This window comes from Barbus barbus (assembly GCF_936440315.1).
Source record: "Barbus barbus genome assembly, chromosome: 31".
Taxonomy (NCBI): domain Eukaryota; kingdom Metazoa; phylum Chordata; class Actinopteri; order Cypriniformes; family Cyprinidae; genus Barbus; species Barbus barbus.
In genome coordinates, this window is record NC_136759.1 from 392116 (window position 1) to 417259 (window position 25144).

The 25144-nt window shown below is 38.5% G+C and overlaps 2 protein-coding genes across 2 annotated transcripts in view; both read right to left on the reverse strand.

Moving 5' to 3' along the window:
- Positions 1-2259: 2259 nt before the first annotated feature.
- On the reverse strand, positions 2260-9529 carry LOC306851223 (transmembrane protein 25-like; the record flags this gene model as incomplete). Its single annotated transcript, XM_079387386.1, is given in 8 exon segments — positions 2260-2608; positions 5929-6013; positions 6079-6169; positions 6258-6288; positions 6366-6497; positions 7498-7788; positions 8564-8914; positions 9454-9529. Coding segments are annotated over 8 exon segments (1131 nt in total). The 3' UTR covers positions 2260-2534.
- A 3390-nt stretch (positions 9530-12919) lies between these two features.
- The window catches only part of LOC306851130 (serine/threonine-protein kinase SIK3 homolog), a 46720-nt gene continuing 34495 nt past the window's right edge, over positions 12920-25144 (reverse strand). The window contains exons 17-25 of the mRNA XM_079387241.1: positions 24179-24298; positions 22742-22803; positions 22199-22308; positions 21851-22118; positions 18699-19390; positions 17552-17688; positions 17127-17256; positions 16923-17053; positions 12920-14046 (exon numbers count right to left, since the gene is read on the reverse strand). Coding sequence (XP_079243367.1) covers positions 16932-17053; positions 17127-17256; positions 17552-17688; positions 18699-19390; positions 21851-22118; positions 22199-22308; positions 22742-22803; positions 24179-24298 — 1641 coding nt within the window. The 3' untranslated portion in view covers positions 12920-14046; positions 16923-16931. The remainder of the gene's footprint in view (positions 14047-16922; positions 17054-17126; positions 17257-17551; positions 17689-18698; positions 19391-21850; positions 22119-22198; positions 22309-22741; positions 22804-24178; positions 24299-25144) is intronic.

The window sequence follows — 25144 nt, forward strand, 5'->3', positions numbered from 1 at the left end:
GTTTTAGCATTATTTTCATCCCTCTCTGTGTGTTTTAGCATTATTTTCATCCCTCTCTGTGTGTTTTAGCATTATTTTCATCCCTCTCTGTGTGTTTTAGCATTATTTTCATCCCTCTGTGTGTGTTTTAGCATTATTTTCATCCCTCTCTGTGTGTGTTTTAGCATTATTTTCATCCCTCTCTGTGTGTGTTTTAGCATTATTTTCATGCACTTACACAAAGTCTGAGATCAATACGAGCAGAAGCTGCAGATGAAAGACCTACATCTGACTTCCGGCGCAGAAACGGAAGACCACAGACACCTGCGAGATCCAGCTCTATGTGTCTCTGCTTTCCCAAACCTCATGTTTAACGATATCTGCCCATCTTTAGTGTTTCTTACATATAGATATAATATTGATCCCAATAATTGTACTTTTGTGATGTTGATATTGTCTATTTATTCTTTGTTTAATCAGTCTGGTCTGATACACTTGAGCATCTTAAAGCTTCAATCAAGCTGTCTTCTCAATTTTCTACAAATTATAGATGTTTTGGTTTAATAATGGAAGATAGCCTACTACATTTTTACTGAATAATATTTTCATTTTGGGCAAATCTTATATTCTTAAACATAGGCGAAGTGCCTTAAAACAAAGCCATTGTTTTCTGTTTTTCAAAAGGTATTTTGTATGTACTGTAAATCAAGAATAATCTGTAAAAAAGATGTGTCCCTGGAGCACAAAACCAGTCATGAGGGTCAAAAACTGAAATTGAGATTTATACATCATATGAAAGCTGAATAAATAATCTTTCCATTGATGTATGGTTTGTTATGATAGGACAATATCTGTCTGAGATACAACTATTAGAAAATCTGGAATCTGAGGGAGCAAAAAAATCTAAATATTGAGAAAATCTCCTTTAAAGTTGTTCAAATGAAGTTCTTAGCAATGCATATTACTAATCAAAAATGAAGTTTTGATATATTTACGGTAGGAAATTTACTAAATATCTTCATGGAACATGATCTTAATATCCTAATGATTTTTGTCATAAAAGAGAAATGTATAATTTTGATCCATACAATGTATTGTTGCTATTGCTACAGATATACCTGTGTTACTCATGACTGCTTCTGTGCTGCAGGGACACATATATAAACCTGGAAGAATTATTTTTTATTGAAGATATTTAAACTGTTAGAAGACCCTGTTGTGTAATTCTTCTTTTTCTCATTTCATTTTGATTTTGATCTGTGCTCTGCTCTTTAGGATCCTCTTATGATCCTATATTTGCTTATTATTTTGTATTTTCTTGTAATAAAAGAGAGAGAAACTCTGAGGAACATCTGAGACTCACACTGGACTGCGATCGATATGATTTATTGAGGTATTTCATCATATGTCTAATAATACACAAACAAGAGACAGATAATCACTGGATAATTAACTAGTACTAGTTAAGCTCAGGTTAACAGCCACAGCAGCAGGTTAACTAGTAGCGCCTCCTGCTGGATGGAAACACAATGACATGCGTTATCAAATATATTCATATGTACAGATTCATAATGAGCTTTACACATATACTTACAGTAAATATGCATATGATCATAACACCTTACCAGCAATACTCTTTATATTCATTTAAATATATGTAGATTTCTTTTTATTGATCTCACATATCTTCAGATGAACTGAACATTCTCGTATATTACACAAATACATTCCATATAGCAGCAAAGAACTGTGGGTAAATACTGAGGACAGCACGTATGTCCAGTCAGCAGCGTCTGAAGTCCGTCTGTCCATGCTTCATTATGCTCATTTAGTTCCCTCTGGACGTCAATACAGACTATAAACATGTTCTATAAATGTTTTGCTGACGTTCCCATTCAGTTCAAAACGTCCAGTTCTTTAAAACGTTTTATTTTGGTTCTGTGAACGTTAAGAGAACGTTCCATTTCAGAACTCTGCAAACGTTACTTTTGATTAATCTCTGAATCATCTGAAACTAATAAACAGTAACATTTTAAACAGTTACATATGGAGTTAATTTCATGCCACATATATATATGCAAAAGAATAAAGTTTTGCAAAAGAAAAAGTATTGAGAAAAAAACTGTTTTGCAAACAAAAATAAAGATTACAAAATAAGTTTCTTGACCAGTTTCTTTATTTTTGTTTGCAAAACAGTTTTTTTTTTAACAAAAATAATGTTAATGATCAAGTGCTTCTGAATGAACTACAGATCCCATGATTCCCTGTGTTTGACGTCACTGAATCAGTCTGTGATTTCTTAAACATTTCAGGAATCATCATCACCGCTGTAGGCTAGCTAGTGTGGAAAATAGCCTCTGATTGGTGTTTCCATAGTAACAGTGGTTTCTGGGATCAGGGGATTATGGGTAATGTAGTTCTTCAGCAGGACACTGTCAGTGAATGCCGTTGAGATCTCAATCTCAGATCTGAGGCTCGATGTCTGAGAGATCCATCAGTCTCGACAGGGCGTGAGGTCAGAGGTCAGAGGTCAGGGCTCTGTCTGAGCGTGTGAATCAGAGCCAGATCTCGTCGCTGCTGGTGCTGCTGACTTTATAGATGTAGCCGACCATCGGATAGCGAGCGAAACCTGCGGAGACACGGAGTCAGATCAGACCCATCAGAACTCTGACTGATTTATATCACACAAGCCACGTCTGGATCTGTCACGTGAGGAACGTGAACACAAGATTAATTACTCTAGGCTTGGTATTTATTATAAATGCTGTTTCAAATTAATGCCACTTAGTTTTATTATAGTTGTTATTAATATTTTGAATTAGCTTTTACTTTTATATTTTCATTTAAAGCTTTAGTCATTTTGTTAAGTGTTTATCATCATCATTCTTATTATTTATATATATATATATATATATATATATATATATATATATATATATATATATATATATATAAATAATAATATATATATTTTATTTACTAGTACTTATATTATTTCTAAATGTAATAATGAAACTTATCTTGCAGGGACTTAATGTTCAATTCAGTATGTTTTTTAATTATTATTTTATTTAGATCTCTCACGATCAGTTCTTGATGTCAGGTTCAGGGCTCTTTAAAGGCACGCTATGGGTCTGCTACTGCAATAAATATTATGTGTATAGCATTCAAAACATCCTTTTCTCGGCTCCATATCATTTGGATTCAATTTCTAGCACAACTTCACTTCAATCTCTCTATTATTCTTTCATTTCAAATGAATTAAAATAGCATTGACGTGAAACCAAGAAAATTCCAAAATCTAAACTGAATCTAAACCGAATCTAAACCGAATCTAAACCGAATCTAAACTGAATCTAAACCGAATCTAAACCGAATCTAAACCGAATCTAAACTGAATCTAAACCGAATCTAAACCGAATCTAAACTGAATCTAAACCGAATCTAAACCGAATCTAAACCGAATCTAAACCGAATCTAAACCGAATCTAAACCGAATCTAAACTGAATCTAAACCGAATCTAAACCGAATCTAAACCGAATCTAAACTGAATCTAAACCGAATCTAAACCGAATCTAAACCGAATCTAAACCGAATCTAAACTGAATCTAAACCGAATCTAAACTGAATCTGCACACAAAATGTGAACGGTAACTAGACAGGTTTTCAGACTCTTTCTTTAGTTTGTGGTGCCTTTTTGTAGGGCTGCAGAAATTGTGTTTTTATATATCAATGACTACTAATAAATCTGATTATTGTTATTACTAAAAACATTAAACAAAATAATAATTATTGATAATGATTATAAGCAATAGGCTTTATTTGATCTGTTAACATGCAGGAGGTCTATAACTATAAATGTTTAGAAAGGTATAAGGATTTATTATAAAATAAATTATGATTCAAAATCTTTGAAAGTGATTTAATTTTTTGTCATAAATCTTATGCATGCACTGAGAGAGGGGAAAAAACGTATTCTTATTATTTTTCCTATTTTTACCCAAAATAAGGTGTTGTGAGCATTAATGATTCTCACGGGTAGCCGGAGGCAGGAAATCCCTAATATGGTCAAAGCTGAATAAAACACATATACAGATGTGAAAATATGAAGCCAATAAACATACGATTGCGAATAAATGGTCTCTGTTCTTCAAGCCATCTTGGGTATTTTTAGGCTAAATGAATAAACTATATTTATAATTCAAGGCTAATCAAGCTTTTATCACTGTATCATGCTCTATAAAATAATGCTTTGGCCTCATTCTCATATGAAACCACGTCAGATGATCACAAAAGGAAGCTATTTCAAACACTGGACTTATGAAATTAATTTGGAGCAAAAACAGCCCTGGATATGTAGTCAGAAGATGTGTTGGGCTTGAAGCGGCGCTGCGCAGAGACGACCAATCACTGCTTGACAGAAAAGTACCGCAAGGATAGTCCAGTTTTGGTTTTTAATGGCAAAGAGGTTATTTTTCTTTTCATTTCTTTATTAAGTTCATTTAGAAATATGTTTGCAACATTTTATATTCGTTAAATTCAAGTTAGTTTTTTTTAAAGTAACGACCAAGTGGCCAACTTGTTTGATCAGTTTAGCCTTCTCAAATCAACACGACTTGCTTAAAATAAAACCTATAGACATAAAACACTTCATGCATTTCAGTATATTCATTAAAAAACTGAACCTAGATAAATGTGCGCTGTTAGGCACAAATCCAATCGTTTGTGCGGAGAGTGGAAGCTAAAGCGCGGAGGTGCTAGTGTAATCTCTTGCCTTTTATTCTTAAGAGTGGAAACTTACAATCATTCGGAACTGTAAAGGGTCTACTTTTATTTGTGTGCACTCACAATACCAACAAAACCTTGTGCTTTTGTAAAATAATGAAAACAAACAGGATGCCGTCTCTGTCTTGAGCAGGAGCGCTTCACGATGAAGAACCGAAACTCAGCGAATACTTGCCTCCTCGCAGACATGAGAAATATATCTAACAGAATGCTTTAAATACTTTAAAACTAAATCATTCCAATTGAAAACAAAATCTGTTTCATTATGTGGGCTAATCCGTAAAGATGTATTTCTCTCTAAAGGCTGAGGAGACGGCCTTCATCTTCGTCACACTGACTCATTAATAAATAATTCAAATATCTCCTTAATATTTTCTACTTTTTTATGTTTGTTTTTTTGGCTTCTGTGTTTGCATGCAGTACAAACAGCCTACGGCAGCATTTTAGTAACTAACTAGCTAAATAAGATTAATGTCATAATGTTTGAAGAATAAAGTCAAAATTACGATACTAAAATCATGTTACATTGCGTGAAGTTAATGTGAAAATTCCACCAATACTCGGCCAAAAAAAAACTCTGTGGCATCTAACCTGTCCTTCTTCACATTTAACATGAAAAACAGCAATAATACGCAGGCTTATTGACATTTTTTGAAACTCTAATTGATCAATTTCATAAAACATTCATTTTGTATTGAATTTTTGATGCATTCAAATATTTATTCATGTTTATTTTGTGCTGCAAATATTAAAGGAAAATATCATTGATTCACATGCCGCTTCAAATTTAAGAGCGTAAAAACACATTTATTGCTTGTAGTATTTTATCATAAAGTTGACAGAGACTTTGTGTTTTAATATAAGTAACAAAGCACAAAGCTTATTGTGATTATTGGGTGGCTTGTATGCTACAAATGATGAATGGACTAAAAAATGTTAAATATTATTTCCAAGCATCTATACCATAAATAAAACAGCTTGTGAATAGTCACGCAAAGTTAATTACGGGGCTGACTTGCTACGCTCTCACGGTACTTTGAGATCAAACACTGATCTGTCTGCACAGAGCCGCTTCAAGTTGAACACACCTAGAAATTCAAGTGACAACCTCGCGGCCGCGGGGCCCTCCCTTTAAGGACCGCCTGTACCGCCTGACCCCTGACCTCGGGCGGCGTAGGCCGCAGACAGGTCCTCCTCCTCGTCCTCGGCACGTCTCCTCTCCAGTGAGCTGGGTCTGGAGCTCTCGAGTCCTGAAATACGGCAGCGGAGTCAGAGACGGCTCCGGAGCGGAGCGGAGCTCAGCGAGGATCACACTCACCCTTACAGAGCGATCCGTCATCATTCAGCTGCACGTGAGACGGCAGAGACATGTTCTCCCGTGGCAGATACACGCCGTTCTCGCTGCTGCACACACACACACACACACTCGTCAGATCCCATCAGCTCACACAGTAACACCAGTATTATCAGAGAACGCTGAGGAGCGGCGCACCGTTTGCAGGAGAGACGCACTGCAGGCTCCTCTGAAAACAACACACAACATCAGAGATCAGAAACACAAGAACATGTACAGAGTGCTTCAGAGACTGAGAGCATGTACCGAGGGCTTTGGTGTTGTCCTTCTGAAGGAGGAAGAACACCATCAGGGTGAAGATGAGGAGGGTGATGAAGCCGGCGACGCCACCCGTCACGATCCCAAACACCGGCACCTCCACACGCGACTGCAGGAACTCTGGAGGAACACGCATTTATTTAATCAAAAATAGAGTAAAAATAGTGAAATATTATTCTAATTGAAAATAAATATTTTCTATGTGAATATGTGTTAAACTCATTTATTTCTGTGATGCCTCACTGAATTTTCAGCATCATCAGGTTTTGTTTTGGTTTTTTTTGATAGGGACAATGCATGTTAATGAACATTTGTAGTAATACAGAATGTAAACTAGCCGGATTATAGAAGCATTGCTAATTTACATCCGCAGTGCCTAGCCAGGTACACACAAAAACACAAACTCAAATATACATACAACAGTACATAACATGTAATAATAATAATAATTTGTTACATTTATATAGCGCTTTTCTGGGTACTCAAAGCGCTTTACATAGAAGGGGGGAAATCTCCTCGTCCACCACCAGCGTGCAGCATCCACCTGTATGATGTGACGGCAGCCATAGTGCGCCAGAACACCAGCACACACCAGCTACAGGTGGAGAGCATACAGGAGAGGAGTGATGAAGCCAATCTGTGTATGGGGATGATTAGGAGGCCATGATGGTCATATAAATATTGAGAAAATCATCTTTAAAGTTGTTCAAATGAAGTTCTTAGTAATGCATATTACCAATCAAAAATGAGTTTTGATATATTTGATATATTTACAGTAGTATACCTGTGCTACTGATGACTGCTTTTGTGCTGCAGGGTCACTAATAAACCATAATGATTTTTATCATTACGAATCGGGATTCGAACTCGTGACGCCTGAAGAGCAATGGCTCAATGTGTTACCGACGCCAACCAGACCCCGCGTAGGTTATAATTAATCAACACTTGTCTGAATCGCTGTCAAGGTTGTTTCAGATCAAGAAAGTGACCACTAGGTCTCACAGTGGAGACGGCTGTCGGATCGTTTCAAGCGTTTCAGTGATTCGTGAAGCCTCGCTCTGCCCATCACTAGTAATAAATACTCATGTGAGTAAGCATTTTATGAAGCGGTGGGCGTCACCTGTGAGCGTGAGGTTGCTGTGGGCGGAGCCGAGGCTGTTGTTGGCGTTTACAGTGATGTTTCCTGATAGGCTGCTGAGCGTGAGCTGCAGGCTGTGATTGGTCAGCCAGGGGAAGCTGCGGGAGTCCAGGATGAGGAAGTCGGAGCTGTTGGCCAGCAGCTGACCGGACTGATCCACCCAGCGGATGGTGGCGGGGGGGTTGGAGCGAACCAAAGCGAAGAGAATGAGGGCGAGGCCCGGGTCCGAGCTCTGGCTGTAGTGAGCGTCCACATGCAGGATCTCCGGCTGGACTGAAACACAACTCTACTCAACTCTCTATCGCCATCTGTGGCCACAACATACAACTGCATGCTGCTTGCAGACAGATCAAAATTTGAATTAATATTGCATAGATTAAAATTAATATTTTATAATTATATAATATTATAAACAGTTTTGTAAATATTATAACTTTCATATTAATATAGTATTTTTCGTCTTATTATTATTTATATTAATGCATAACATTACATCGTTAATGTCACAGTTTTTATATTAATGTATACCTTTATTATTATTATTATTATTATTAATATAAATCAATGTAAATTATAATAAATATAAAATTTTATTAAAATTAAATCAATATAAAAATATAAAAGATTAATGTATTATTATAAATTAACATACAAATATTATTATTATTATTATTATTATATCAATAATAATAATAATAATCATGTTATATATACAATAATAAGAAGAAGGGGATATGCTAATAGAAATATTAAGAAGAAGAAGAATGGTACATTTATGAAAATTATAATTGTTTACATACATTCCATTCTTTATTATTATTATTAGTAATAGTACTATTATAGTTCTTGATATTTTATTACACTATTATAATTACTACTAATAGTACTGTAATTTATATTATTATATGTAATATTCTTATTATTAGTAGTAATATTGTAATTTATATTAATATACAGAATTCTTCTTCTTATAATTTTTAATATTTAAAACTAAAATGAATTCTTAACGGAAAAGCGTGCAGCTTTGGTGTTTTTCGCAGGGACTCACACTGGACGTTGAGCGTGACGCTAGCGTTGTAGCTCTCTCCTCTGGCGGGGTTTCGCGCCGCACACACCAGTTCTCGGTCCCCGCGCTTCGGTTTCAGTGTGAACGTGCTGTTGCGCTCCGATCCGTATCTAAGCGTTCCGGAATCCTGCGATGATGTCATCACCAGACGCCCCGCCCCCCGGCGGCCCGTCACCTCGCTCTGCCGCTCGCCGTTCAGGTACCAGGTGAGCAGGGGCGGGGCTTGAGCATCCCAGCCCTCTGATTGGCAGCTGAAGTGGTGAGTGACGTTCTCCTGTACGGTAACCAACGAGGTCTGCTGTCCGTCAATTTTGGGGGCGGGGTCAATGGAAGCTGTCAGAGAGAAACATAGTCAAATAAAGAAAATAGATCATAATGTGTGTGTGTGTGTGTGTGTGTGTTTGTGTGTGTGTGAGAGAGAGAGAGCGAGAGAGAGAGAGAGAGAGAGAGAAAAAGAGTGTGTGTGTGTGTGTGTGTGCGCATGTTTATGTGGTTTATGAGGACACAAATGTGTATAATGACATGGGTATGACAGAGGTATTACAATATGAAGGTGGTTTATGAGGACACTGCCTATGTCCCCGTAATTCAAAAGGCTTAAAAAACATACTAAATGGTGTTTTTTTTGAAAATCTAAAAATGCACAAAGTCTCCTGTGAGGGCTAAGTTTAGGTGTAGGGTTGGTGTAGGGCAATAGCACACACAGTTTGTTCAGTATAAAAACCATTACGCCTATGGAGAGTCCCCATAAACCACAAAAACCAACAAGTGAGTGTGTGTGTGTGTGTGTGAGTGAGTGAGTGAGTGAGTGAGTGAGTGAGTGAGTGAGTGAGTGAGTGAGTGAGTGAGTGAGTGAGTTTATTTGGTCTTACCTGAACAGGCCCAGGACAAGGTGTGAAAGAATAAAGCAGACAGACGCGTCCTCTGCCTCAAACACACACGGGGCATAGTCACCTACACACACACACACACACACACACACACACACACACACACACACACACACACACACACACACAAGATTCTCAGACAGTAAACTGATGCACAAATCTACTGACCGTCTGTTATCACATGAAAACGAAGCAGTGCATCCTTCAGACTCGTGAGTGTGTGTGATTGAGATGCATCAGTCAGCAACACAAAACAGTGTTTCCAGTGTGATGTTGACATGCAGAATCATCATCTCACATCTGCAGAACACACACACACACACACACACACAGATACTGTACAAATGATGCACATCACATGAATGACACACACTCAGTGTTTTACCTCTGTGCAGAGACGCTGCTGACTCTGACCGGTTAAGGAGCCATTCAGAACAAACACACACACACACACACACACACACACACACACTCATATGGCAAGCAGTTTTAACATTTAATCCTTAACACATACTAGTGCCTATTTTAATGCTACTAGTACTCATTTTAAGCTACTAGTATCTTTTCCATTAAGTACTAGTGCTTATTCTTTAGGAACTAGCAACTTATTAAAGATGCTAGTTCATATTCACTAGATACTAGCTCTTATTTATTAGACGCTGGTACTTATTTCAGTTGTGACTAGTAATCAGTGTTGGGTAAGTTACTCTAAAAATGTGATTAATTACATGCTACTAATTACATCTTCAACAATATAATTAGATTACCATGTTAATTACTCTCTCTAAAGAAGTATTGCAGTACTTATTACTAATCACTTTCTAAATACCATATCGACCTCGACCTGGTGAAATACACAAGGATAGACATGAACCTGCTCTCTTTCAAATAAATAACACTAAATTACATAAATTATTCCTGAACTGAACAAATATAGATTTTGATATTGTTTTATATAGATAAAAATATACTGTTTTATATAGAATTGTTCAATAGTATTAAATGCAATTATATTAGAAGTAACTAATGAAATGAGAGTAATCCCATACTTTACTTTTTCCAAGGGAAAATAAATTAAATTAACAATTAATTAGTACTGCTTTACACCCAACACTGCTAGTAACTATTCTACTGTTACTAGTAACACATTTCATATTTGTACCACTGACTTGGTATCAACTACACCGATGTCAAATATTCGGTTCTGACTAGTATGCATTTCAATAGTGACTAGTATCTTTTTAAGTATTAGTGTACTAGCAGTGTTGGGGAGCAACTAGCTACATGTAACAGCATTATGCAATTTAATTACAAAATAAATATAACTAATCAGTTACAGTTACTAAAAAAAGTGTAATTAAATTACAGTGACTTATGAAAATGTTAACGATTACAAAGGGGTTACATTTGAATATTTACACACAGCCACATACAGATTTAATTGATTTCTTTCCCAAATTGTACTGACTACTCAAAAATATGAGACATATGGCCCTATGATTTCCACGATGTGGAAAACAGACTGCTTCACAGAATTCAGTCATAAAAATGGAATTCCTATAACGCAGAATTTCACTGAATTAAAATGCGGAATACACTTGAATCAGGTTTGATGTATTTGCTTTTATTTATTTCAGAAACAGTATCAGTAAACTATTTCTTATGATTTTAAGTCTGCATTGAACTTCAGATCAATCTGAAAGTAAAAGGCGGTACTGATTTTGTGGTGGATGTGTTCAATTATTATCTTAATTGAAGTGATGAATGATTTTGAAAGTCTGACAGTAATCAGTGTTGAATACTACGGTAAGGTTAACCCTGCATGGTGTAAATGTTTGAAAATGATTACCAGTTGAAAACATTCATTAGAAATGGAGAAAAGTAATCAAAAATCAATTAAAAGTAATCAGTTACATTACTTTAATAAAGTAACTGAAAAAGTTACCCTACTATTACCTTTTAAATAGAGTAATCTGTAACCTATTACATTTACAAAGTAACCTTCCCAACACTGCGTACTAGTAAGTATTAATTAGACACGGTAATTATTAAATAGTATTACTTTAAATACAATTATCTTTCAAAAAGCTACCAGTGCTTAAAGATCAAGCACTAGTAGCAAACAAATGAGTACAAGTACCTAACAGAACTACTAGTAGCTAAATAAATCCGTACTAGCAGGTTTTATAGATTAAATGTTAAAGGGGCTTGCCATACGCAGATCTGAGCTCGACTCGTCAGGTCTGCTGAACCTCTGCAGTGCAGATTCACATCCAGACACCAGCAGCTGCTCACAGAACTCAGGATCAGTTTTGATGGATTCCTCGGTAATAAAACACTTACTGAATAAAAACAGACGCTAGCAAGCAGTTTCTCTCCTGAACTTCAGAATCAGCTTTCCCCTGACATTTATTCAGAGCATCTCCAACAGAAACATTCCCTCAAAGTTAAGAACAATCGTTCTTACAGTAACATTAATATAACGTTTGTTCAGCGTTATCTGGCCTTTGATAATGCTCTCAAAGCGTTAGCACAAAACCATTAGGTAACACTTTATTTTAGTGTCATTGTTACACGTTACATTATAATAACAGTAAATATAACCCTAAACCAGATTCAGTGTTCCTCAAAATCAATAAAAACTGTGAAAAGCAAACTCAGAATATGATGCAAACCTGCAATACTGTTCACAAATATCCTTCATGTATTTAATCCCATTTTATTAACCAAAGTCTGTGCTGCCATACTAATAAACCCGTCGATAAACACCAGATCTGTGCTTCGTTTAGCTGTTTCTGGAGAGTAATGAGCCTTCTTCTGTGTCCTGTCCTGGTTTGTTTGAGCATGAATGTACATTTTCTTGGGAATGAACGCACTTTAACATGTCATCAATAGAACCCTTTTATATTCACATCAAGCAAACCCAGCCCAGATGAGAAAAAGTAACGCATTACTCAACTTAAAGCAACACAATATTGGAATGCATTACTTTTAAAAGTAACTTTCCCAACACTGATTAAATGCAGAATTACGCTGTAACGAGGACACCTTAAAATACTCTCATCTAGCATCTTTTTTAAATGTGACTAATTGTTTCAGACAACATTCAGAATGTTAGCAGATTGGTAGAATGGACTGTTCCCTTAAAGTTCACTCGACTGGACTCAACTGGATGCTCAGAGAACACTCAGAAATAACACTTTCACAACTTAATGAACATGTTTTTGTTTGAAACACATGCAGTACATCAGCGCAAACCTTCAGTTCCTTCTGTAGCGCTTCATACAGTACAGAGCGTTTCAAAGAAGCCCCACAGCCAATGAAGAAACTAATACAGCAGCCGCGGCCGTATGAGATGCATTAGCAGAAGAGCAAGCGGTTTTCTGCTTCTGGACCACAGTATTACCATCATATACCGCGGTACTGAAAGAACACACACACACCTCTGTCATAGTCATTTCTTTATTATATATATTTATTATTTCTCTCAGTTTGTTTGGAATCTTTAACCATTGTTGCACTTTAGTATTTTTCCAAAAAACATAAAGCCAGAAAAATAAAAACAAACAAAAGAAAAGAACATGACAAAGCTCTATAAAGGAAAAGAGGGAGGAGCGTGGCATGATGGACAGACGGAGGATGATGTGGTCTTCATCACAGACGGTCACATGACCGTTATTGGATTGGTCAGACTGAAGACGCGGTCAGGCTTTAAACTCTGAGACGTGAAGCGTCCGTAAGCTCGGCTAAAAACATCAGAACTGAAATAAAACCGCAAAAGCAATCATATACAAAAGCTTTTCTAACAACATCCACAAAAATAACCGATAAAGCTCTGAAACAGAAAAGAAGATGGCCCATGAGCAGGATCTGAGAAACTACCCACAATGCACCAGTCGTCAGACGGACGGGATGGAATGAAGGAGGAGACACGTAAAGCCAAAACGAAAGGAAAGTCACAAAAACTGAAAGTGCAAAAATCACCGTGAGGAAACCAACGCGGCTGCTCTCTTGCAACACAGAACGCTTTTAATAATAATCGTCATTCTTTTAATAATGTCATAACCATAAAATGTCTTTTACAGAAAACAAGAACAATAATGATCATAATTCCTACAGAACGTTAGCCATAAAAATGTGTTAAAAATAAAAAAACAGAAGTGAAGAAAGTGGAGAGCGAGTGAGAGTCGGCCATCCCGGCGGAATTGGTCGATGGTGACCGGAATGATCCGCCGCGGCGCAGGCTTCACGTGAAATACTTTGGGTTTGTGGCGTTTGGTAAAGACGTCGTCTCTTTGAGCGCGCGCGCGCGTGTGTGTGTGTGTATGTTTACGTAAGACTCTGTGTTTGCCGTGTACATCGGAGTGCGCGACAGCGCCGCTATGGCAACGGTAGGAGGGGTTTCGGGAGGGGCGGATGATTATTGGGCTGCAGCCAATCGGAGACGCTCCCAGCGGAAGCTCCGCCCCCTGCGTGCAGGCCACACCCACGACACCCCGACAGACAGACGATGAGGATTTGGCATGACAGCACAACACAGCAGACCGATATGAGCTTTATACAGCAAATACACCCCTGAGAGAGAAACACAAACACGTGTGTTAACGTTACAGACCGTCTGATGCATCAAATACAATCAAACAGACGGTGAACACTATTAACACTGATTATATGACATTAACTAACTGCTTGATGTTACTGTACACTTCTGCCATATCAGCTTCAGATAGTCACCACTGATAAGCTATTACTAAATATAATGTAGAAACTTCAATATTCTGTAAAGCTGCTTTGCAACAATTTGCATCATGAAAAGCGCTATACAAATAAAGTTTAATTAAGTCTGATAGCCCCGCCCCCTCCAGCATGCCATTAAAGTGTCCATCATTCCATTTCCAGTTAATTGAAGGGATAGTTCACCCAAAAATGACAATTCTGTCATTAATTCCTCACTCGTGTCGTTCCAAACCCATCTTCTGAACACAGATTAAGATATTTCTGATGAAATCCGAGAGCTCTCACACCCTCTGTAGACAGCAAGGGAACTAACACCATCAAGGTGCAGAAACATAGTAAGGACATCGTTAAAATAGTCCATGTGACATCAGTGGCTCAAATGTAATTTTACAAAGCAAAGTCATTATTTTTGTTTTCTTTACACACAAAAATATTCTCATAGCTTCATTATTAAATTACGGTCACATGGACTATTTTAATGATGTAAGAAATATCTTAATCTGTGTTCAGAAGATGGGTTTGGAACGACATGAGTGAGGAATTAATGACAGAATTGTCATTTTTGGGTGAGCTATCCCTTTAATTGCACATTTGGGTATCTGAAGTGCGCTTCTTTTCAGTCTGAAAGCACTACACAGTTCAGGCTGGACAATAATTCAATATCAATATGTATCACGATATAATTTTTTTCAATAACGGTGATATGATTTTTAAACACATTTCCGATATTTCGATATAATTACCAGTGTTTCTCATACATTGATTTATTTGTGGCGTTTGACTGTTGAATAAACATGAGCACTAAACGTTTCAAAATCAAAACGCGGCGCGGGTGTTTTATATGAATGTATCTCTGTCTTCAGAAACGTTTCGATGGCATTTTCATTTGATCTGATAAAGTCACGTTCATGAGTGTGCTTGGATTCCAGCCGTTACCGGGGAAACCGCTAGTTCTGCCGCTCTCACAGCGCCTCCTGCTGGCAGAATAAGCCCGTCTCAATTCTGCAGCAACTCAGAGCACTGTTCATACTCTTTATCCTGGCTCAAGCACATTTGTTTCAATCTATAAGAATCCTCATCTGTTCACCAAGCCTGCATTTATTTGATCCAAACTACAGCAAATACAGTACAATTTTGAAATATTTTTACTATTTAAAATATCTGTTTAATTTATTTCTGTGATCTGCAGCTGTATTTTCAGCATCATTACTCCAGTCTTCAGTGTCACATGATCTTCAGAAATCATAATAATATACTGATTTACTGATGATCAATATTTAAAACAGTTGAGTACATATTTTTCAGGATTCTTTGAATAGAAAGACCCAAAGATCAGCATTTATCTGAAATAAAAAGCATGTGTTACATTTATACACTATTCCATTCAAAACCTTGGAGTCAGTATAATTTATTTATTTTTATTTTTTAGGAAATAAATTATAGAAATGAATACTTTATTTAGCAAGGATGCTTTAAATTGATCAAAAATGATGATAAAGACATTTATAATGTTACAAAAAATTAGTATTTCAGATAAATGCTGTTTTTCTGAACTTTCTATTCATCAAAGAAACCTGAAACAAATCTACTCTGCTGTTTTCAACATTATAATAAATGTTTTTTGAGCAGTATATCAGAATATTAGAATGATTTCTCATGTGACTGGAGTAATGATGTTAGAAACTTTGAAATCACAGGAATAAATTACATTTTAAAATAGAAAACAGTTATTTTAAATAGCAAAAATATTTCTAAATTGTACTGTTTTTGCTGTATTTTGGATCAAATAAATGCAGGCTTGATGAACAGATGAGGATTCGTTAAAAATCATACTGTTAAAACTTTTGACTGGTGGTGTATGTTAGCCTATAGTTTGAAGTTAAAGATATTAATATTAATAAGGGGAGTCTGAGATGTTTATTTGACAGCGAGTTCACATTTTCTTGTTTGTATGAAGCTAAATACAAACAAAAGGTGAACATTATTTATCTGTACGTTTAAAAAAAAAAAATTAATAAAATAAAATATAGTTTTATAGGAGGAGGTTTCATAGACTTGGCAAATTTATTTTTCATAAGTCCGTAGGTACAGACATCTCTTGGCAGTTTTTATGAGGCTTTTTTAAAATAGCGTTCATATTGATATCGGAATTATATCGTATCGACGGAAATTAATAAATATATCGTGACTACTACAAAACAGCACAGAAGAGTGCATAAGTACGTGAACAGGGAACCACCTTTTCAAAATACACACTGTTCGCATGCACCCTCATAATGCGATTATAATGAGATTTAGGCAATATATTAACAATACCGCAAACTGATGTGATTAACTCATAATCATAGGAAAATATGCTGATTATAATGGCAATAAACAGGCACTTTACATCTTAATCAGATTATCTACTCAGACACGGATGATGTTTTTCACACAACTCCACTTCTGAATACATCTAATACATCCAGGGAAATGTGTTTGGCATTTGTTGTGAGTTGATCATTTGTGCTGTGCATTGGTGTAAGTGAGAAACGGTGGTAAAGTTAATATCAGAAAAATGACAATTACATGTCAATGGGAGTGAAAAGTTTAGCTCGAGTCGTGTGAACATCTCACTTTTTACCTTTATTCCTACAAGGCTTTATATGATACAGATCGTTTCAGAGCAGCGTCACAGTAATAAACAGAAAAATAAGAGAATCAGTGACTGAAACCTGTGTTCATTAGACCCCGGCCTGCTCCACGCTGTACTGCAGATCTGGGGTTTTGTAGCTTAGCAGCATGTCACTGGTGCAGGAGGAAGGGTAACACGCGGCGGGGTGAACGTCTGCCTCCACGTCACACACTGAACACACACACACCACTGTCAGTGAGAGAGAGAACACGTGTGTGTGTGTGTGTGTGCTGCGCTTACACACCTGACCCCTCCCTCTGCTGCAGCTGCTGGCTTCCTGTCAGAGACGATTGGCTGAGGATGTCCGACATGCGGGCGGAGCTTAGCGCCTTGCCAGCCAATAAGCTCATTCCAGACATGGACTCCGCCTGCTCCTACAAGAACAAGAGGTCAGCGCTGGAACTGCATTACACACACACACACACACACACACACACTCTCTCACACACACTCTCTCACACACAAGCTCACTCTCACACACAAGCTCACTCTCACACACGCTCACTCTCTCACACACACACACTCTCTCTCTCACACACACACACACACACACACACACTCACACTGTCTCTCACACACTCACACACACACACACACACACACACACACTGTCTCTCACACACTCACACACACACACACACACACACACTGTCTCTCACACACACTCACGTAAGCATCGTCGCAGGTCTGGATGGTGTGATGTCGCTGTAATGACGCTCGCGGTCTGAAAGCGTCTCCCTGTGTGGCGCGTGAGCCGTAGCCGTTATGATCTCCCTCCATCACTCGACAGTCTGCAGCATCAGCCTCTGACACACAAATCAAACACTCATTTCATTTTGTTTGTGGTGCAACATTACTTTCATGATAATTTAACACCTCATTATAATATGAGATACACAACCAGTCAAAAGTTGGGAATAATTAAGATTTTTTTAAAAACACTTCTGAAAAAAGTGCTCACAAAAGCTGAATTTATTTGATCAAAAATAGATGTGTATAATGCTTTGACAATATAGTATATTAACACGAGCACATGGAAGCTTGTGTGTGCCAAGGAATAAAGAAACAACAGCTAAATGGCAATTACAACTTAATGTCACAAATCTGACTTTTCTCATAATTCTGAGAAAAAAAGTCAGAACTAAGAGACATAAATTCAGAATTATGATATAAACTCGCAACTGCGAGAAAAGAAAGGCAGAATTGAGATAAAATGTTGCAATTAATATTATTTTTTTAATTCCATGTCAAAAGCAAGCTTCCACACAATCATGGCAGTAAAGTACTGTATCACCTCAAATATTTGTGTGCAAATTTAGATATTGATAATAATATCTGATTTATGAATGTTTGTTTGAAATGTGAAGCACTTGTTTTAAATAAAAAAATGCAGTGTTTGATTTGGTTTTTTCTCACGGCACCCTCTTGTGGGCTTGGGACAAAATACAGTACTTATTTCCCTTTAACATCTTTAGAACTTGATGACGTGTTTCAGAGCTTCAGATCTGGACACACTTCTGAGGAGGCTTTCTCAGCAGGACGTGTCCCGATTAACTGGCTCTTCCCCCAAAATATCTCTTTTGCACAATCTCATATACTGTAAAGTTCTTATACAGCCTCAGTTTATGTGTATTTTTAGTCAACTATTTATAGTATATGTGTAGTCAGATGGTTAACTGTTGCATAGATCTATGATAGTTTTTTTCTATTCTTCTATTGTTGTATGTCTATATTTGTTTAACTAGTATGTAGCACCATGGTCCTGCGAAACACAACATTTCGTCCACTCGACTTGACTTGAACTGTAAGTGTGTACCTCTGGCCGCCGTGCTGCTGTGCATGTAGGCGTGTCTGTGGGTGGGGGAGGGGCCAAGGGGCGGAGCCAACATCTCATGTCCCTCTGTGCAGGAGGCGGTGGCTTTGGCCAGCAGGCCCTCGTGATAGGCTGGCATCTCGTCCTCCTCCATGCTCTCCGAGTGAGGGGCGGGGCATTCGGGCGGGGTTCTGATCTGGAGCAGGTGATGGTAGTGCTGAGGGGGTGGGGCCTGCGGAGGGGCGGGGTCTAAGCTGTCAGCTGCTTGGCCCAGTTGCTGCAGCATCAGCATCTCCCCATAGTCCTGCGGGTTGGTGGGTGGGGCTGTGGAGGGTGGGGCCATGGCACCGGGGGGTGGAGCAGAGCGGAGGTTCTGGCGTTTGAGCAGCGCGGCAAGGTCCTGTGGAGGCAGCCGAGGGTCGGCGTGTCCCGTGAGCGAGTGGCGCGGCGAGAGCAAGCCCTGCAGGGTCGACGTGACGTGCTGCTGAGCCGGACGATACTCCAGCGGCGTGGGAGAGAGCAGAGCCTGCTGCAGCGCAGATGGATAGCCCTGATAGCCCTCCAGCCCCGGCACCTTCAGCGACGCCCCCTGCAGGTAGGGGTTATAGGTGCCGATGATGCCGCTCACGCCCTCGCCGAACATGTGCGGGTTAAACTGCTCATACGTGGCAGTGTGGAAGCGACTCAAGCTGCGACTGCAACACAATCAAACACACGAGCACGACTGTGAAACCACAGCCTCTAATTAGCATAGCCACACCCCCAACTATCATTATGTGGGAGGAGTCTCATCTGATCTGACTCCACCCCTCTAACACTGGGTATGTTTTCATGGACATCAGTAATCAAATTATTTACCTTGTTTTGAATAAGACGATATTATGAATAAGGTGTTTACATGAGCTGCTTTTAGATTATTCCTTTCATGTTTCCGTAGTACATAGATCGATTAATGGCACACGTCATTACGTTCCCTCTAGAATTTCACTAATCAACATACACTTCGTCTTCGTTACTGTGCCATGTACAGTTTTGGGTGTTTCATTTTTCACTTTTACGAAAGCTTCAAGTGCAGTTAATTATTTGTCATGCTATACGTGCAAACAGAACAGCGCTGTTGAAGCCATGCTCTTTTGTTTGCCGTTAAGCGGTTGACCACTGCCGAGTGTGGATCCTGTCGCAAAATGCGGCGAAAAGTCCTACACGACGGTAATAGTGTGATTAATGTGTGTACATGTCTATACTGCACTTCCATAATGCCACTAAAACAGGAATACTCCACATGTCTTAATTCAATTTGTGTTTATTTCGAGTATGACTTTAGCCGGATTAAGGAAATCAAAAATCTCTGTTTACATGGTAGATTCTTAATGAGAGTATTGTCTTAATCGTGTTAAAATCTGAATATTGTCGTCCATGTAAACGCACCGAGTGTTCTAAAGTCAACATGAAACGCTGATGTATGTATTAATTCAAATTTCAAATAGTAGTTTTTTTAAATGCACATTTAAATGCAGAAGCTGTGTATTCAAATGTCAGGATGCGTGAGAAAATGTGGTTTTTGTTTTCCTCTCCAACCCATTAGATGCTGCACTGCTGCAAGAGGCTGAATACAGTACGCCGTCTGTTGAAGCGCTTGTTTCTCATATTACTGATGCACCTTTATCTACATGCACTTTTGCACAATTTAAGAAATTATATTTGATTTATGAATGTTTATTTGAAATGTGAAGCACTTTAAATAAAGTTTAAAGCTTTCAATATAAAATGCAGTGCTTGATTTGGTTTATATTTTCTCACGGCGTCCTCTTGTGGGTTTGGGACAAAATACAGTACTTATTTCCCCTTAGCACTGACTATGCCTTTAGAATTTGAAAATGACCACAATTTTAATGGTAAGACTGCAAACATGTTATGTTAAAAACTTGTTAATTGGTTGATTCTAATGGGACTTCACGTACTTTTAGAGTAAAATACTGTAATGTATAGTTTTCAGAAGTAAAAAAGAACAAATAATCTTATAATTTACAGTGAAAAAAATATAAAAGGACATTCCCAGAATTGTCTGTGACGGTTCATCAGGTGACTCAGTCTTTATTGTGATTTTTGTTTTTGGTGTGCAAATAGCTATAGATTCTATTCACACTGTTAAAATAGCAGGATTGTCTGCTATTTCAGAATGAGCTTTATTGGCCAAGTATGTTTACACATACAAGGAATTTGTTATAGTGACATTTATATTATTTATTGCAAATAGTGGCAATTATCTGCACTCAGTATTGCAGTACACTATAAAACAGTATGCAAAAATGACGTATTTAGGGTAAATGATTATTTTAATTCAGATTATTAAATGGATGCCACCTTATTGGGACGATAAAGCCCTCCCCTACACCTACCCAATACTTTATCATCAGAAATGACTACGGCATGTGCTTTACTGCCACTGGAGCATCATTACATGATCATCTTTGGTAGTGTTGACTCGCCCAATCACATGCTGGTGGGCGGAGTTAATGTAAATAGCCTCTGCCAACAAGTCTTCTATTGTAAATTTAAAATCAATCTGTAAACTTAAATCATTGCTACTGCATGGTAAAGTTCCATCAACCACAGCTGATGCTTTTTACTGTAAATTTCACAGATTATTTTTACACTAAATGCTGATTTCATGTTGACTTTAAAACACGTAAGACTGATATGAAAACGGCATTAATCAGTGATCCAGCGGCTCTCAACACTGTTCCTGGTGAAGTGTTGTGAATCACTGCTAACAGCACTGAGCATCTACTCCTCATCGTCCCGTCTCAGATCCGCTGGAGGTCAGATCTCCAGTGAACGCGACACAGGACGCTCATCTACTGCTAACACTGGACATCAGCACATCTCAAAGTACCTCAGCGTCCGGCGCTCAACCGTCTGGACTGATACACCGTCGTCTGGGAGAATCTCATGATATTTACACAAATCATTTCCACAACAGATTCATTTAAATCTACTACAAGCACTAAACATGCTGAACTGCATTTAAACTGACATACACAGAGCTGATTCAAAACTAAAGTAAACAATAAAACCATTTGATTCTTTTTTAAAACCAAAAATAAAAGCACAAAAAGAACAATCGTGAAGCGTTTCCGTGGCGCTCGCGTCACCTGTGAGTTTCTGCATTATCAGCGCTCAGCTGCTTCCCCAGAACTCTGTGAGAGGGCGTGGCTAGGAAGCCCTGCCGCTGGGCTCCGCCCCCCAGCTCCACCTCCTGCACCTGAATGGTCACCTGCTGCTGCGCGAGCGTGCGGGCGGAGCCTGGCGGAGGCTGCTGATTGGGCAGCACCATGCGGGGGAGGCTGGTGGGGGGAGGGCTGGCGCTGGGAGACTGGTAGAGGGAGGAGCCATGCTGGAACTGAACCGCAGACGGCCCGCCTGTGGGAGGAGTTTAACACATCAGCGTCACGAGCGACTGCATGTCAATCACACTACAGCTCCTGCTGACCAACACTGACCATGCGCCTGCATCATCCCCTGACTCCCCGGAGGAGGACTCTGATTGGCTGGCCTGAAGAGGTGGTTATTGGGATGCGTAGGAGGAGGACTGGAGGCCTGAATACGCAATCTGAGAAAGAAAGAAGAACAGCGATCAGCATGTGTCCAACTGTGAGTGTGTGTGTGCGAGAGTGTGTCAGTGAGTAAGTGTGTGAGAGTGAGTGTGAGAGTGAGAGTGTGCATGCGAGAGTGTGTGAGAGTGCAAGAGTGTGTGTGTGTGTGTGTGAGAGAGTGAGCGTGTGAGAGTGTGTGAGAGAGAGTGCAAGTGTGTATGTGTGTGTGTGTGTGTGTGTATGTGTGTGTGTCAGTATGTATGTGTGTGTGTGTGTGCGCGCGTGTCAGTATGTGTGTGTGTGAGAGTGAGCGTGAGCGAGAGAGAGTGCAAGAGTGTGTGTGTGTGTGTGTGTGTGAGTGAGTGTCAGTGTGTGTGTGTGTGTGTGTGTGAGAGAGTGAGCGTGAGCGAGAGAGAGTGCAAGAGTGTCAGTGTGTGTGTGTGTGTGTACCTCTGTAGCTGGTATGTAAGGTGACTGCTGGGCTGGTTTTCTCCATGTCCCAAAGACAGGGCCTGCAAACAGGAACTCAACATGATCACATCCCTTCATAGACACAGTCAGGAACGTGTGTGTGTGTGTGTGTGTGTGTGTGTGTGTGTGTTTATTTAACCCTATTAAACCGGCTGTTACATCATCAACACGTCAAACCAAGCTGCATTCATTTAACTGTAACTCTTCAATGGTTCGCGCCATAGAAATAATTCAAAATGCTCCTGACAGCAGATAACTTTACGGTAATGTCCTGATTTCCCTCAGCAAACCGCTCAGCAGCTTTCAGGAAGCGCAAAAAGGAAGAATTTGAACGGAGAACATCACAAAATTATTTAAAAAAAAGTTAAAATTGTGAAACCCAGTGTAAAAAAAATGTTAATAAATACCAGTAAAATGTATTCTATTTTTTAAATTTTTTTACTCTCTAAATTCTACTTACAAACTCTCAGCACACAATAATGGTCAATAACTGTAATTAACTGAAAGCTAATTGTTTTCTGAAAAAAAAAAGACACCTTGCACTTGAAGATTTCATATTGTTTTAGAATTTTACAGTCAAAAGAATAAAATATGTAAAAACGAGCTATTTTACCTGCAGGTTAAGTCTAGTCTCTATTGTCTAGCACAGTATTCATAGCTAATGGTTCTTCTGCTGTAATGATGGTCTTGATTTCAAAACTAGGAGATAACTAACTAACTCAAATAATTACAATTAAAACAGATTTAATAGCTGATGGTCTTTTCCAATCGTTCATGATTCACTGGGTCAGGATTTTAAACAATATTTTTTACTCAATTTCAGTCTAACGAAATATTTTAAAGCTCTGCATTATTAGAAAAATGTATATTTGTTATTAACTTGCCCATGGCTTTTATTCAAGATTTGAATCATTTCTCCAGGTCTAGAAATAACACTTCTGAAATATATCTGAGACTGTGAGAATCCTGGTTCTTTAAAGATAAGAAACAGTTAAGGGACAAACTTAAAATAAGAAATAACTTGATTTTTAGTTGTTTTAAATCATTTGAAGTCAGCTTGAGAAGTTTGCAGAGGGCCCGTTTGAGAAGTAATAATGTAGTTTTTTCATGTGTTTAGTGTGTGTAGTTATTATTATCTATTCAAAAACAGAACCACATGCTCTCATTGTGTCAGATCAGGGTTATTATAGTCAATTAAAACCATAAAAACCCATTTCAGTTACTTGAAATAAAATGAACTTCAACTGAAATAAAGTAAAATACTGAAAAACTTAAACATTTCAGCTAGTTACCAAAACATTTTTCAATTTCATTTCAATTTTTCAATTTTCATTTAGTTAACACTTGATGTCCTAAAATGACTAAAACTGAAAAATGGAAATAGAGAAGTGAGTGTCAGTATTAAACGAGCCGGACCTGTATTTGCTGGTGTAGGATCTGCTGTTCTTGCTGGTAGAGGACATGCTGCTGCTGTGTGTGCTCCATCAACCGCTCGTCCTGCGAAGCTGCATACATCTTCTGAAGCTGCTCACACTCCTGCACACACACACAGTCTGGTCAGCTACCCATGTAGGGACTCTCCTTAGGTGTAATGGTTTTTATACTGTACAAACTGTATTTTCTATCACCCTACACCTAAACCTTCCCTTTACAGGAAACCTTCTGCATTTTTTCTCTCAAAAAAACTCACTCTGTATGATTTATAAGCTTTTGTACCCGTGGGGACCTCAATTTAGGTCCCCACCGTGACACGAGTCCCCATGAGTCTGTGTGTATTCAGGTTTAATCTCCAGCAGGATATATAAACCTGTACACACACACACACACACACGTCACTGAGTGCCATCATGCATCTAGAGATGTAGCGGTATGAGCGATTATAGTGTCCTAAATGATCACGGTTATCAGTATTAGCACGGTATTGTTCAAATGTGCTGGAAATGTTCAAAAAGTACACAAATCGTTTCACCAAGTTTTATATTAAAAATAAACAAAACAATGAATGAATGAATGAATGATTTATATAGTGCTTTATTGTGTATTGCTGTACACCCAAAGCACTTTACAATCATGTGGGGGGTCTCTCCTCAACCACCACCAGTGTGCAGCACCCACTTGGATGATACGACGACAGCCACAGTATAACAGCACGAGTGCGCTCACCACACACCAGCTACAGGTGGAGAGGAGAGAGAGATAGAGCCAATCTAGTGTATGGAGATTATTAGGAGGCCATGATAGACAAGGGCCAGTGGAGGGAATATGGCCAGGACACCGGGGTTACACCCCTACTCTTTACGAGAAGTGCCATGGGATTTTTAACGACCACAGAGAGTCAGGACCTCGGTTTAACATCTCATCCGAAAGATGGTGCTTTTTTAC